The sequence below is a fragment of the Lissotriton helveticus genome, chromosome 4_1 (genome assembly GCF_964261635.1).
Source record: "Lissotriton helveticus chromosome 4_1, aLisHel1.1, whole genome shotgun sequence".
NCBI lineage: Eukaryota > Metazoa > Chordata > Amphibia > Caudata > Salamandridae > Lissotriton > Lissotriton helveticus.
Window position 1 is genome coordinate 1249629621 of NC_136063.1, and position 14306 is coordinate 1249643926.

General features: G+C 45.9%; 1 protein-coding gene across 3 annotated transcripts in view; it reads right to left on the reverse strand.

Annotated features, from left to right (window-relative positions):
* The window catches only part of LOC144827483 (acid-sensing ion channel 1C-like), a 574677-nt gene that overhangs the window by 261131 nt on the left and 299240 nt on the right, over nucleotides 1-14306 (reverse strand). For all 3 annotated transcript variants that reach the window (XM_078685779.1, XM_078685778.1, XM_078685777.1), the window contains exon 4: nucleotides 11674-11824. In XM_078685779.1, coding sequence (XP_078541905.1) covers nucleotides 11674-11824 — 151 coding nt within the window. The remainder of the gene's footprint in view (nucleotides 1-11673; nucleotides 11825-14306) is intronic.

The following is a 14306-nucleotide window of genomic DNA, read 5'->3' on the forward strand; positions in this document are numbered from 1 at the left end:
ATGCAATATACAGTTTATCAAATTCACTATGGAACAGATTACAAGAAAAGAGTTCAGTGTAACTACCATATATAAGTTTGTTTTTAAATATAAAAAACAGATATGACATTCATATTGAAACAGAAATTTGTTTAAAAAGACATCCATCAGGTTGATGACGTTAGATAGACAATGTTATAATTATCTCTATACACAAAACATTAAAAATACAATACTATTTATAAACATATCGGAAAGTATGTGTTGTAAACACAATGGCAAGCTTTGCGATCTGAGCAACTTTTCTTTTTATTCGCCAAAATTAATTATTTAAGAACAATGCGACCTTTTTCTCAAAGTTACCTCACTGAATAATACCTGCAAAAACATCGATCACCATCGGCAAAAAAAAAAAATTCAAAATAAAGAGAGAATTCTCCTACATTTCGGCGTCATTCTGAAAAAAGCGAAAAGTTCACCAGTGGCAATTCCAGACGAAGGCGCCATTGGTGCCGAAACGCCCGTCAAAGATTACATTTCTGCCACCTTTGATTTTAAATTGTTTTGTATTAATGTTTTGTGTATATGGAGATAATTATAACATTGTCTATATGTCATCAACTTGATGTCTTTTTAAACAAATATCTGTTTCAATATGAATGTCATGTCTGTTTTTTATAATTAAAAACAAACTTATTATATATGGTAGTTACACTGAACTCTTTTCTTGTAATCTGTTCCATTGTGAATTTGATAAAATGTATATTGCCTAGGAATTTTATTTTCAATTGCATATTTGCTCTGTCCTAGGAATTACACTTAGTAATACAGGGGGTCCTTGATACTCACACTTACTTTACACACGTGATTTCCACATGGATGGTAAAGGATATCCTCTGAATTCTGGGGAAAATGCAAAATCCCAAGAGACTAGTGGTTGTAAGTTGCTACATTGACACTGAGGTACTGCATCATATAAGCCGCTACATCGAACAATGTCTACAGCAACCAGATTTGTATATCATGAAATTAGCCCTACATTGACACCAATACATCAACAGTGTGTCTACTTTGTCCCAAGCTCAAAGCCTACTTCTATTATTGCCACTTATCCTAACCCAAGTCCTTACATTCACCCTACCCCTAAATCAAGCCAATACCGTGCCATACTTTTGATCCTAACAATAAACCTTAAACTAACCCCAAACCAAACTGTAAAATCAATACTTGGAACCTTAAATCTAATCTTAAATTGAGCCGCCTAGGCATAATAATGTACCTATCCCTCACCTTAAGTTTAAAGAATACCCTACATCTAATTCTAAAGTTAACCCTGGCCCTAACCATGACACCACATCTAACCCTAAACCCAAATTTAAGCCTATTCCAGTGGCATTTTTAATGAATGCTAATTACACTTAACCTAAACTGGCAAGTGTTTATTGTATTGCATTCCTGTTCATGTATGTTGCATAGTTTGTTTCCATGGAAGCAGTCTGTGCTTCTTGAACAAAACTGTTTTCTTATTTATTGCAGCAAGGTTGGGTGCTGTGCTAGAGAGCTCCTTTAGTGACGTTATTTTAGGGGTAATAACTGACTTCCCTGTATTGATATCTAGGTTCCACTGGCCCTGCCCTTGCTATCACTGTATTCAGGGATCCAATTGCCCCTTACGTCCTCAGCAGCAAATAGAATGATTTTCAGAGACTACGGATGAGGTGGGGGGGTCAACCCTATTTCATCAGGTATTATAGGCTGTGTGATATCACAGCTGCTACACTTGGTTGTTGGTGACTTGACGTCAGTGATTTCCCAAACACATTGAGGCGGCGCTGTCGGGTACCTGGCTGGTGCACCATCCGGCAGTTGCAGTTCTCCAGCACGTAGTGGGTCTCACAATCGATGCGGCAGGCAGGAATGCTGTACGTCAGCGGTCTTCAATCTGTGGAGTGCGACCCACAGGGGGGCCATGGAGTCCTTGGAAGGGGGGGGGCGCATGTTCCCCAGCTTCACATGTCTCTGCAATCCAAAACCTTTGCTTTCCTTTTGGAAAAAGACAGCCTGCTAATTTAGGGCCCGAATTAGGTGGCAAATACCGGTCGGTAAAGTTGAAATTTAGTTAATTTCACTGTTACCGACCGGTATTAACCAGTAAATAAGGAATCGGTAAATACAGATTCCTTATTGCTCTTGCCTTTAAGGAATCAGTAATACCAATTCCTTAAATGCAATGTAGGAAGCACATAAAAGAGTGCTTTTGGGCCTTAAGAAATCGGTAATTACCACCAAATTCAAGTTGGTGGTAATTACCGAATTCCTTTAAAAAAGCACTTTCTTGCTTTTTCAGAAGTGCCATGTGGCACACATCCATGGCCTTAGGGCATGTATGTGTGCCACATGTGCACACATGCACATTCCAGGTGTTCAAAAGGGTGTCCTTTTGACACCCTGGCACCCTTGAAATACCTCCCGGTATTACCGATTCAGTAATACCGAATCGTTAATACTGAATGTCTTCACAGTCATTCCTATGGGCCTCCAAGTCCATAGGAACGAATGGGTAGGTATTCCTTATTACCGAATCTCAATTACAGATTTGGTAATAAGGAATATTAAGGATTCGGTATTTATTACCGAATTTTTACCTACATCTGAAATACCAATTTCTTAATACCAAATCGGTAAAATTCGGTATTAAGAAATCGGTATTTCACGGGGGGCGTGACCAAGCCAAAGACCGAGATGGCCGCTCGGCTCTGAGGCTCCGTGTGACGACGTGGCCCGCGCTCGATTCCCTGCTACCAGCCGCTGTTTTTCCCGTGGTCCTATATTGAAATGTTTCTGAACACAACCGGAGCCCAATAAACCTCCAGCTCAACCGGAGCCCAATAAACCTCCAGCTGGCTCGATCTGCGGGTGTTCTGTGGTGATTTCTGAGACTGCCGTTCGGGGCTGACGAGACCCAACATGGTGGCCCCGACGACCTGAGCGACATCGGGAGAGCTGACCGGTGGCCTGAGGACGCGGCTTGGGTGCGGTGAGTTGGCAGCCGGCACTCCGGGGCAGTGGACGGCACCCTGTTCATCTGCTGGGCACTCGTGTGTGGTGGGAGGTCCGTTTGGCCATCCGGCCCTTTGGGCGCTGGGTATTTGCGAGGCGGGGCTGCAGCGGAGTGCGGGGACAGGGCCTGTGCTGCCCTGGCTGCCTCCCCGGGCGCGATTCCACTTCGGCGCCGTGGGCCCCTCCTCTTGGGTGTGATCCTGCTCGGCTGTCGCCCGCTTTGCTCTCCCCCGCCCCGCCCCCCTTGCACAGCTGCCGGGTCCTGCAACAGCAACATCGCTGCAACGTGATGCCTGGGGCCCATGAGTCTCTCTGCTTCAGGGACTGCACACCTGTTGCCCGCAGCTGCTGGCATAACGGCCCAGCCTTCATCCTTGGGTGCTGGTTATCCTGCCTACCTGCCAGCCAATACTGGCCTAACTGGCACTGCTTTACTACAGCAATACATGGGAGGCTGACCAAGTGGTGCCAACACGTCACACAGGCAATGACACTATCTTGCTTGAATCTCCTTTTGCATTGATTTCTGAGGGGCCCCCACACCTGTTGATCTGCTGCCTCAGCCGTTGCGCGTTTGTGCACATCAGGGCCCTGGAAAAGAGCTAGGGGACCGCAGGAACATATTGCAGCTCGTCCGCCCGCGACGCTTCATTGCCCCCACTGTTGGCCTGATCACGTTTCTCTCCCCGACCCTGCTGCAGCCTAGACTGGAGCTCTGGTCGATAGTGGGACTGTGTGGCACTAGGTGGTGGCGGCTGCGGAATGGGCCGCAAGGATCCTAAACAGCCCCTTCTCCCTTTTGAAAAGGTTTCAGACGCCACCCACGATCCCGTCAACTCCATGGCTGAAGGTGGCCAGAAAACTCCTGCTCCGGATGGAGACACTCTTCAATTGGGCTCGTTACTACAAGAAATGCGAGCTGGATTACGAGCCTTGGATGTACGGTTCGATACCCTGGACAAACACATGGCGGAGCTGGGGTCCAAGATTCAAGCTCACGATCGAAGACTGGACGTGGTGGAATCTCGCACTTCTGACTTGGAAGATGGGCCGGCGCAATCCTTGAAGAGACTTGATCGAATGGATCGCATCTTCAAGGAAGTGGCGGTCAGCAACGAGGACTTGGAGGCGCGCAGCCGTCGCAACAACGTACAAATCCTAGGTATCCCGGAATCTACTGCAGCTGGTCGCATGGACACGTTGGTGGAAACGATCCTAATAGACCTATTTGGGAGAGAGGCCTTCACTGCCGGTTTTGTGGTTGAACGTGCTCACAGATGGCTAGGACCAAGACCCAACCCTGGATGCCCGCCTAGGCCCATAATAGCGCGGATCATGAACTTCAGGGACCGCGACACGGCTCTCCAATTGGCTAGGGAGCGGAGCGAAACATTGCGGCAGGGATCCAAGCTATCCTTCTACCCAGACTTCGCCATCATGGTGCAAGAGGCCAGACGGAAATTCACTGGAGTCAAAGCGACGCTAAGGAATCTAGGACTGAAATACGGCATGCTGTATCTGGCTCGGTTACGTGTGGAGGTGAATGGATGCTCATGTGTGTTTGATAACCCCACGGAGGTGCAGGAGTTCTGTCACAAATACAAACTTAATAATAAGCTCCCTACTGAAGAGTCCAAAAATATATTGTCTTTATATAAACAAAAATTCACGATATACAGGAATTACTTCATTCCGCAATAACACAAATTTCAATAAATGATAAAAACAATGCAAATTACATGTGGTGCATGTGACTATCAGTGAGCAAAGTGATCAGTGCATTTAATCCAGTGACACATTTATACAATATATACAGTGAAATTGGAAGGGGGAAAAAGGCCAGTATATTCAATTCGTCCTCCAAGGAGACAGGGGTTAATTGTACAAGCTCCTGGAGTTATCTTGACCGGTGATGAGCGTCGACGTTTCGACCCTAAAGCGCCCCAGTCGGTGGTCGCGGCGGGTCTTTGTACTCAATCACGCTTACCCAGGTTCTGAGGGACACAGGGTCACCCCTTTTATGTAAACCTCCCTACTGAAGAGAACAGACTGCCCCCCTCCCAGGCTGGTTTGGATGCCAGTGTGGAACTTTTTTCGGGCGCTTGTCGTGACTGACATTGCCTTCTGGTATTGCTCCATGTGATGTTGTATGTTGTATGTCGTGATCACATTCGTTAATGCCATAAGTCAATTGCCATGTCGTTGTTTGGGGCGCTGCTTCTACCCTACTTGGTGTTCACCTTCCCATGGTTTTGTGAATTCCGCATGTATTACCTATGTTTTTGTTTCCGTATTGCAGTGGTATCCTCAGTACTGCTCTGTTATTTGTTAATGCTGGTTTTGCCTCTCTGGGTGGGGAGGCAGGTAGGGGGGTGGGGGGTTTAGGTGGGACAACGCTTAGTTGTACTGGGTTTTTTCTGATGGTACAGTTTTCTAAATGTGATGATTGCGTGGGGTCAATTTTCTTTCATTTTTTTGCTCCAGATTCCCCATGATGCAGATAGGATATAATGCTGGCCCCTCAGAGGTTGTGCTAGCTACCTGGAATGTGCGGGCCTGAATAACACCAGGAAAAAAAGACAAGTAGCGCAGTATTTGTTACGTCATAGGGTGGACGTGGTCTTCTTGCAAGAGACACACCTGCCCCCTTCGGACCAGGCCCGATTTGACGTTGGCTGGGACATACACAGATATTTTGCTGGCTATAGCAACTACTCCAGGGGCACAGCCATTCTCATTCACAAACGGCTACCTTTCCACTTGACCTCTGTCTCGCATGACAGCGAAGGCAGATATTTCATTGTCCTGGGCTCCCTGCTGGGTCGCAAATTAGCCTGTGTCTGTATATATGGTCACAATGTTGATTCCCCAGACTTTTTTTATTCCCTGCTCTCCAGGCTGGCGCAGCTGGGCCCAGTTCCTATTTTGGTCGGGGGCGATTTTAATATTGTACAGGATGTATTGTGTGACACCACATCTACTGCGCCTGACCCCAAACCACGTGCGAGGAAGGCACTAAGGTCCCTTTGGGAACACTTCCCCCTAATTGACATTGCCAGGAAACCACATCCCCTCCACACTGACTACACCAGCTGTCATAATACGTGGACCAGGTTGGACTATTGGCTGGTTTCCCCTGATTTAGTACACTGGTGTCAAACTATTGCGACGCTCCCGCGAACTTACTTGGACCACTCCTCAGTATTATTGACCTTAAAGATACCTCGTCTGGAGGGTTTTGAGAGGCAGTGGAGGTTCCCAAGCCGCGCGCTTGGGGATGAGGTATTCCGAGAGGGTCTGTGGGAAGCGATAGAAGACTACTTCACCCTTAATACTGGTACGTTGACACTGCAGCGATGCTTTGGGAATGTTTTAAAGCCTATATGAGAGGGGTGTGCATATCAAAAAATGCTGGGGTTCTGCAGGAACTACGCGCAGCGTTAGCCCGGATAGAACGTGAGCTGGAGACACTGGACGCTACACAGCTCCAGACTCCCGGGCCTGCCCTCGACGAACGCAGACTCTCCCTTCCGGCAGACTTTAGAGATAACGCTGAGAGGGAGATACTTTATATGGGAAAGTACCATAACGCTAGAGTATACGGTGAGGGTGAGTGACCGGGCCGTTTGCTGGCCCAAATGATCCGACCCCCTTATAACAGGGCATGCATACCTGAATTGAGATCTTCGTTAGGACAGCACCTCACTGACCCATTGGATATCCAGGGGGAATTCATTTCCTATTTCAAGGCATTATACACCACTAAGCTGGGCACTGACACAAGCGATCAAGAGATGTATCTATCTGAGGTTGCACTGGTATTCCTTGAAAAGTTCATGCAGGACTTCCTGGCTATCCCCATAACGGAGGAAAGTATAGACGAGACGATATCTGCATTGAGGAGTTCGTCCGCACCAGGGCTTGATGGCTTCACTGCAGATTTTTATAAGGCCTATAAAGATTTATTGATTCCCCAGCTCCTTGCAATGTACGCAGAGGCCCTTGAACTGCAAGTCTTACCTCCCACTCTCCGGGAGGGGGTCATTATTTTGCTCCCAAAGCCAGGTAGGGACCCACTACTGTGTGGCTCCTACCGACCGTTGTCATTCCTTAACCTGGACTACAAAATATTGGCAAAAGCTCTCGCCTGCCGTCTGTCCTTATTGATGGAGTCAATAATTTCCCCTGCACAGTCTGGATTCATTCCTCACCGCTAGACAGCTTTTAATCTCTGCACGTTGTTTAACACCCTGCATAGGATTAACCCTGAAACCCCCGCTGCTGCCATCCTGCTTGACACAGAAAAGGCCTTTGATTCCCTTGAGTGGCCATTCATTCTATCCATCATGCAGCGCACGGGGATGCCATTCGGTTTCATAGCCACCAATAATCTACTGTACAGTCGACTGACGGCCCGGCTTCGGCTGAATGGCACATTGTCCCCCCCATTCACTCTCTCATGTGGTACCAGGCAGGGATACCCGCTATCCCCGTTGCTGTTTATTTTAACTATGGATCCCCTTATTAGACACTTTCAGGAAAAGCACCTGCATAGAGGATTGCGATTTCGTACGGGCCCTCTATTAGTCTCCTTGTATGCTGACGACACAGTATTGTATGTCCGCAATCCCCAGATTAATTTAGACACCCTCATCCGGGAGATACTACGCTTTGGCGTATACTCAGGCCTGGGAATCAACTGGCGCAAGTCTGTAATTTTCCCGCTCACTGCCAGCACGGTCAGTTGGGATCTGGAATTCCCTCTTGAGTGGAATACTGACTCGGTCAAGTATTTTAGGCATTCATATACACCTTAACACTGAACAAATCATTCGATGTAACTATGGGACAGCTGTTGCTCGATTGGAGATGCAGGTTGAGAGGTGGCTCCAGCTCCCTCTGTCCATGGCGGGCCGGGTATTGTTGGTAAAGATGATTGTGCTGCCTACATTTTTATATTTATTCCAAAACGTCCCTATTCTACTCACAAAAAAAATCTTTTTAACCCTGCAGTCCCATTTGATAAGGCTGGTGTGGGGTTGAGGTCAACCCAGAGTCAGCTGGAGAGTGATGACACTCCCCTGCGACAGAGGCGGGTTTGGGGTTCCCAACCTTAGATTGTATTACCTAGCTGCGCAGTGCATCTTTGCACAGGCATGGTACCACCCTGACACTAGAATCCCTCACCTTCGGCTGGAATCTGATTTAGTATTACCAGATAAGCTTGCGTCAATCTTACCACAGGGTTTCCCTAGAGACCCCACGGACATCCAACCTGCCTCGACCACCAGTTGGACTTGGGACCAATTGTGTCACGTCACGCACACTCCGCGGCTCGACTCTTCAGATCTGCCGCTTCCAAACCCAAAAATGATCCCCATTACTGGTGAAAAGTTGGTGCAGAAGACTTGCCTCAAATTCAGTATTCTGAAACTGGGAGACTTGTTCCCCAATGGGCATGTTTTCGATCCTGCAGATGAAGCCCTCTTCCCAGATGCCACCTTCATGGACAGATTTGTCCTCTCTCGAATTTGCTCTGCCCTTCGGGCTATCTATCCCGACTACCCTTTGGGGCCCCCTTCTTTCCCCCCGCTTACTGCAGTGATCGGCAGTGAAAGAGGGGTACACATTGTTTCTCAACTATATAAGGCATGCGCTGCTATAGTGCCGGTCAATGAGGATAAAATACGCAAGGCCTGTGAGGAGGATCTGGGCGGTACGATCTCAGACAAACAATGGATCGCCTGCTGTGCGGTCACAAGCAGGGTATCTCTCAACAGCAGACACAAATTACTACACTTTAAGTTTTTACGTCGAATGTACATAACCTCAGCCAGGCTCCACAGAATAGACCCTAGTAGGACTCATCGCTGCACCAGGTGTTTCGCCCCATATGCTGATTTTGCCCACCTGGCTTGGACCTGTCCGAATGTACAAAAATATTGGGTAGCCGTTCATGAGATGGTGAGCGAGATGGTCAAGGTTCCGATGACACCGCTCCCCGAGGTTGCGCTATTGGATATGTTGTCCAGTTCCCACAGGCCACGCGCAGATTTGTTGCCATTAATTTGCTTCTGGACAAACGTGAGGTGGCCCTTCACTGGGGTGGTAGGAGGGCGCCCTCGTGGCTGGGTGGCTACAGGGTATGGCGTCTTGCTCTACTAGCAGCGACATTTATGCAAACGACACTCCCCCCATCTTCCAGAACTAAAGATATCTGGGGCCTCCTACGTGCATACCGACAGGCCCGGAAAGTGACCCCCTCCTCACAAACAGATAACGGAATAGTACCTACCGGAGAGGGCTGAACTTGCACACTGTAGCTGACTCAATCCGACTTTTTGGCGGGGTACTAGTCACATCACCATACTTACAAACTACTTTACCACTGTGTCTGTTCTACCCCTCAGCCCCTCAGCTACAACTGTAACGGTTTATATAGTAGAATGTGGGAGGTTTGAGGTACACCATCTGGGGCAGCTTTTGTACACATCGTGATTGTTGTTTATGTCATGGGAAATGTATAGTTGTCCCGCACGTTCTTGTCACTTTGATCTTGTCTTTTATTTTGCCCATCAGACCTCAGTGCACTGTTGTAAATGTAGTGAAAATGCTAAATAAAGTATTAAAAAAAAAAGAAAATCTGTATTTCACAATTACCTACATCGGACCCTTAGATCATTATCAGCTGCTTGCCTGAACGACATTGCAAAGTGTAAACGATGCTTGGGGAGCGGTTCTGGCTTTAATTGATCAAATGTGATGATAAAGATTAGTTTTTTTAAGCGAAGTGCAAAGAGTTAACAACTGGGCTGAGAAGTGCTTGCTTTTAATTTAATTGCATTTAGACAGCCCATAGTAACCCTAAAGAGGTGCTAAAGGGGCAGTTATGGAGAAAACAATTGCATTACATACACACTGGTAATCCTAAAATCTACATTTTAGAAGCACCATTTTATGGAACCATTTGCATGTTTTGCAGCATTCTGTCTTACAATGTTTGTAATGCATGTATAAAATAATGACTTACATATTCACAGTGCTTTCTATCACATGCTGTGACCTCATAACACAAAAAATACACATCACTATTTTACACTGCACCAATCAAGATTTAATTCTGTGGCTCTCTGGTTACACACAGACCCCTGCAGTGCATTACTATGTACTACATTGCATTTCCCACTGAGTAACAACTTTTTAAATTCATTTTTAATTTATGCTGCCCATTATTTTATGTAGATACCTGATGGGGAAAGACCTAAAAAACAAAGAATATTTTAGGGCTTATTTATGAGAGGCTTGCATCACCACAGCATCCCTTTTGTTGACACTCCTGTGGCGCAAGCATCTCAACCATACCTTTGAGGTGGTGCAAAGCCACCCTACATGGCTCTGCATGGCCTCATAGATGGAGTAGGACCTAGCAGCGCGAGTCACTGCGTTGTCTTACTCTGCGTCAAGGAGGTGTTCCATGGGCTTTGCGTGGGGTTCCCACGTAACAACTATGGATTTTGATGCTGCCCCATATTTACCAAATATCGTTAACCAGGGGCAACTCCAAAAACGGACGCCTCTCCTGTGGAGGCGTAACGAGGTTTCCTACCTGTATATAAGCAATGCTGCCTATGTTGGTGCTAGGCAGCAATTTGTGCACCAACGCAAGGGAAAAGGACAGGAATGCACCGTATTTCATAAATACGGTGCATTCCTGCCCTTCCACATTGGCATAGAGCAGCGCAGCTAGAAGACTTGCAGTGCTGCCCTATTCCCAATGCCTCATAAATGAGGCCCTTTGTTTTAGCTACACCTTTGACTACACCCCCATGCTCACTGACCATTGGTTTGCTAAACACTGTTTAATATTATTTCCCCACTATAAAACTATTTGCTGTGGTAATTGGGGGCATTTATGGTTGTCGATAGTAGTAGATGATGAGGAATACCAGGTTCTAGAACTTTTTGGCAGAAGGGGGTACTTACGCCTAAAACGTTTGACATGGAGGTCTAGGCATCAAAAAGTTTGAAGACCTAATCTTAAATTGAGCCGCCTAGTCATAATAATATACCTATCCCTAACCTTAACTTTGAAGCCTACCCTAAATCTAATTCTAAAGTTAACCCTGGCCCTAACCATAACACTACAACTAACCCTAAACCCAAATTTAATCCTATTCCAGTGGCATTTTCAATGAATGCTACTTACACTTAACCTAAACTGGCAAGTGTGTATTGTATTGCATTCCTGTTCATGTATGTTTATTTCCATGGAAGCAGTCTGTGCTTCTTGAACAAAACTGTTTTCTTATTTATTGCAGCAAGGATGTGTGCTGTGCTAGAGAGCTCCTTTAGCAACGTTATTTTGGGGGTGATAGCCGACTTACCTGTATTGGTATCTAGGTTCCACTGGCCCGGCCCTTGCTACCACTGGAATCAGGGGTCCAATTGCCCCCTATGTCCTCAGCAGCAAATAGAAGGATTTTCAGAGACTACGGATGAGGTGGGGGGGGAAGAGGGGTCAACCCTATATCATCAGGTATTATAGGCTGCGTGATATCACAGCTGCTACACTTGGTTGTTGGTGACTTGACGTCAGTGATTTCCTAAACACATTAATGCGGCGCTGTGGGGTACCTGGCTGGTGCACCATCCGGCAGTTGCATTTCTCCAGCAGGTAGCGGGTCTCACAATCGATGCGGCAGGCAGGGATGCTGTACGTGGTGAAGTACTTCGAGTTGATTGGTGTGGACTTACAGTCTCCCCAGGGAGGTGGAAGGAACGTCAGCTGTCATCACAAAAGGTTAAGGAAACAAGCAGGAACATAAGCAGAACAGTATAGAAGGACAAAAAAAGGCAAAACAGATCGAGAGACAACGAGAACAAGCATTTGCAATGCAATAGGTCTCGCATTAGGAAAGTTTGAGCTATTAGTATTGTAAATGACAATTTTTTTATTTATGTGTTGGTTTTGAAAATAGCGAAATTAATAGCTTTGTCATTTACAATGCCAATAGTTTTAACTTTCGCAAATGTGACACCTATAGCATTTGTAATGCAATATGTGTTGTATTTACGTGATTTAGATGTATTGATATTACAATTAACAATGGCTTTACATTTTTTTAAATAATTAATACTTAAATAGAAGTTATTGTAATTTAAAATGGCAATAGCTTAAACTTTGGTAAATAACTTTTGTGAAGATTATGTTCGGTGTATTTTATTGTGACGAAAATCCAAGAACAGAAGTGAAATATTAACTTCTTTTTGTGACATTTGTGATAAAGCTTGAAACAATTAGAGCACATATTTGAACCAGTTCTTGTTGAATCGTTGCACAGATTGATGCAGTGGTGGCACTGAGTAATGTTGTGGTGGCGACGAGTGATGCTGTGGCTTTCAGTGATGCTGTGGTAGCACATAGTGATGTTGTGGTGCCCCTGAGTGATGCTGTGGTGGTGCTGAGTGATGCTGTGGTGATGCGATAGAGTGAGTGCGATAGATGGATAGAGGGAGGGCGATAGATAGATAGAGGGAGGGCGATAGATAGATAGAGGGAGGGTGATAGATAGATAGAGGGAGGGCGATAGATAGACAGATAGATAGAGTGAGGGCGATAGATAGACAGATAGAGTGAGGGCGATAGATAGACAGATAGAGTGAGGGCAATAGATAGAGTGAGGGCGATAGATAGATAGAGTGAGGGTGATAGATAGATAGATAGATAGAGTGAGGGCGATAAATAGAGTGAGGGCAATAAATAGATAGAGTGAGGGCGATAGATAGATAGAGTGAGGGCGATAGATAGATAGATAGAGTGAGGAGAGATCAGATAGTAAAAAAGCAAGACTTCTGGTGACCAAACAGGAGCTTGAATGTCATATTTCTGGCTGTAGCACTTAAATTAAAATGCAGTTAATTCAACTAAGATTACCCCTTACTAGAAGGTTAGTGCCCTGCTGTGGCGTTTTACTGGGTTCCAAATATAATGTAAGCATGTAAAAACATTGAAGAGGCCTTCAGTGTGGCAAATACTAATTGCAAAGCATGTGGTACTCCTTCAAAAACCATATGATTAATGTGGTTTTAGGTGGCCAAACTTCTTCTTGTAAATTACTCTTCTTTTAGAATAGAGCAGTCTCTTTGGCACCAGAAGCCTTGCAGACACCCCTTTTGGGAACTGAACTATAATGTAAGAGAAGCTTAAACTATTTCATGCATCACTCAGTGCGATCTCCTGGGGCCCCTCCACAACATCTTGGGGTGTGCTGGAAGCGAACTCTGTGAATCCAACATGACAATCAATGGCCGCAATGGCTTTACAATAACCACTTACTGTGACTTACGCTGTGGTTACTAAAGAGGTTTGGTAACTCTCTGCACCCGTGTGTGTCCACCTCATAAAACAAGCATTGGAAAACTATGAAAAACACATGAACGCTTACGGCTGAAAGGAATTGACCCAAAGCCTCCACTTGCGTGTGTGAGCAGCTTTCTCAGGTGCAGCTTTAAATCACAGCTGGGCGGAACAGCCTTGCACCTTTTCAAGATTATCATTACCGTTCTGGGCTTCATTCAGAATGTCCCGATTAGCAATCCCGTGAACGGTGCCACAAAAAGTTCACAATATCAGTGGTACTAGTAACTGTGGTAGTAGTGTAGTAGCAGGTAGATTACAAGTGGGTCCCTGAGTGTCTCCCTAGAACTGAGCAGTTGTGCATCTGTAATTGCAATCCAGATTTGTTCCCTCGTTATAGATCATTCCCTTATCAGCACATGATATTATGTTATGCAACACTGCAGCAGAAGTCTTGGGTTAAAAGTTAGCGGGTATGCATATTTATAGAAAGTTTTGCAGTTCTGATGGAGCAGATCACATATATTTCCTACACCACTAAGCAACCAGTAGCAGATGGTAGATAAAAGTCAATGTTTGTCGGATGGGCCTACTTAGCTGTAATCGCCTCTGTTACTTCTTAGCTAACACATCAGTGCATTGTAAGATATGCGCGTATGGGGGCGGGGCACCCACGCCATCGGAAGTCTCGCAATCTGTTGAACTCTAACATGTAGGAGAGGGAAAGCAATAGGGGTTGACCGTGGAGCACAGCAATGAATTCATTATATGGCGTGAACTGCAGTTGTGAGCACTGGTTTGAAGGGGGAGGTTCGTGTGTGTGTTAGTGGAAGGTGTAGTGATTGGTCCCGTGTAGCTCCGAGACATATGGGTCGGTGGTCTGGTTTCTCGAGTCCGCGCATGCTAGTGG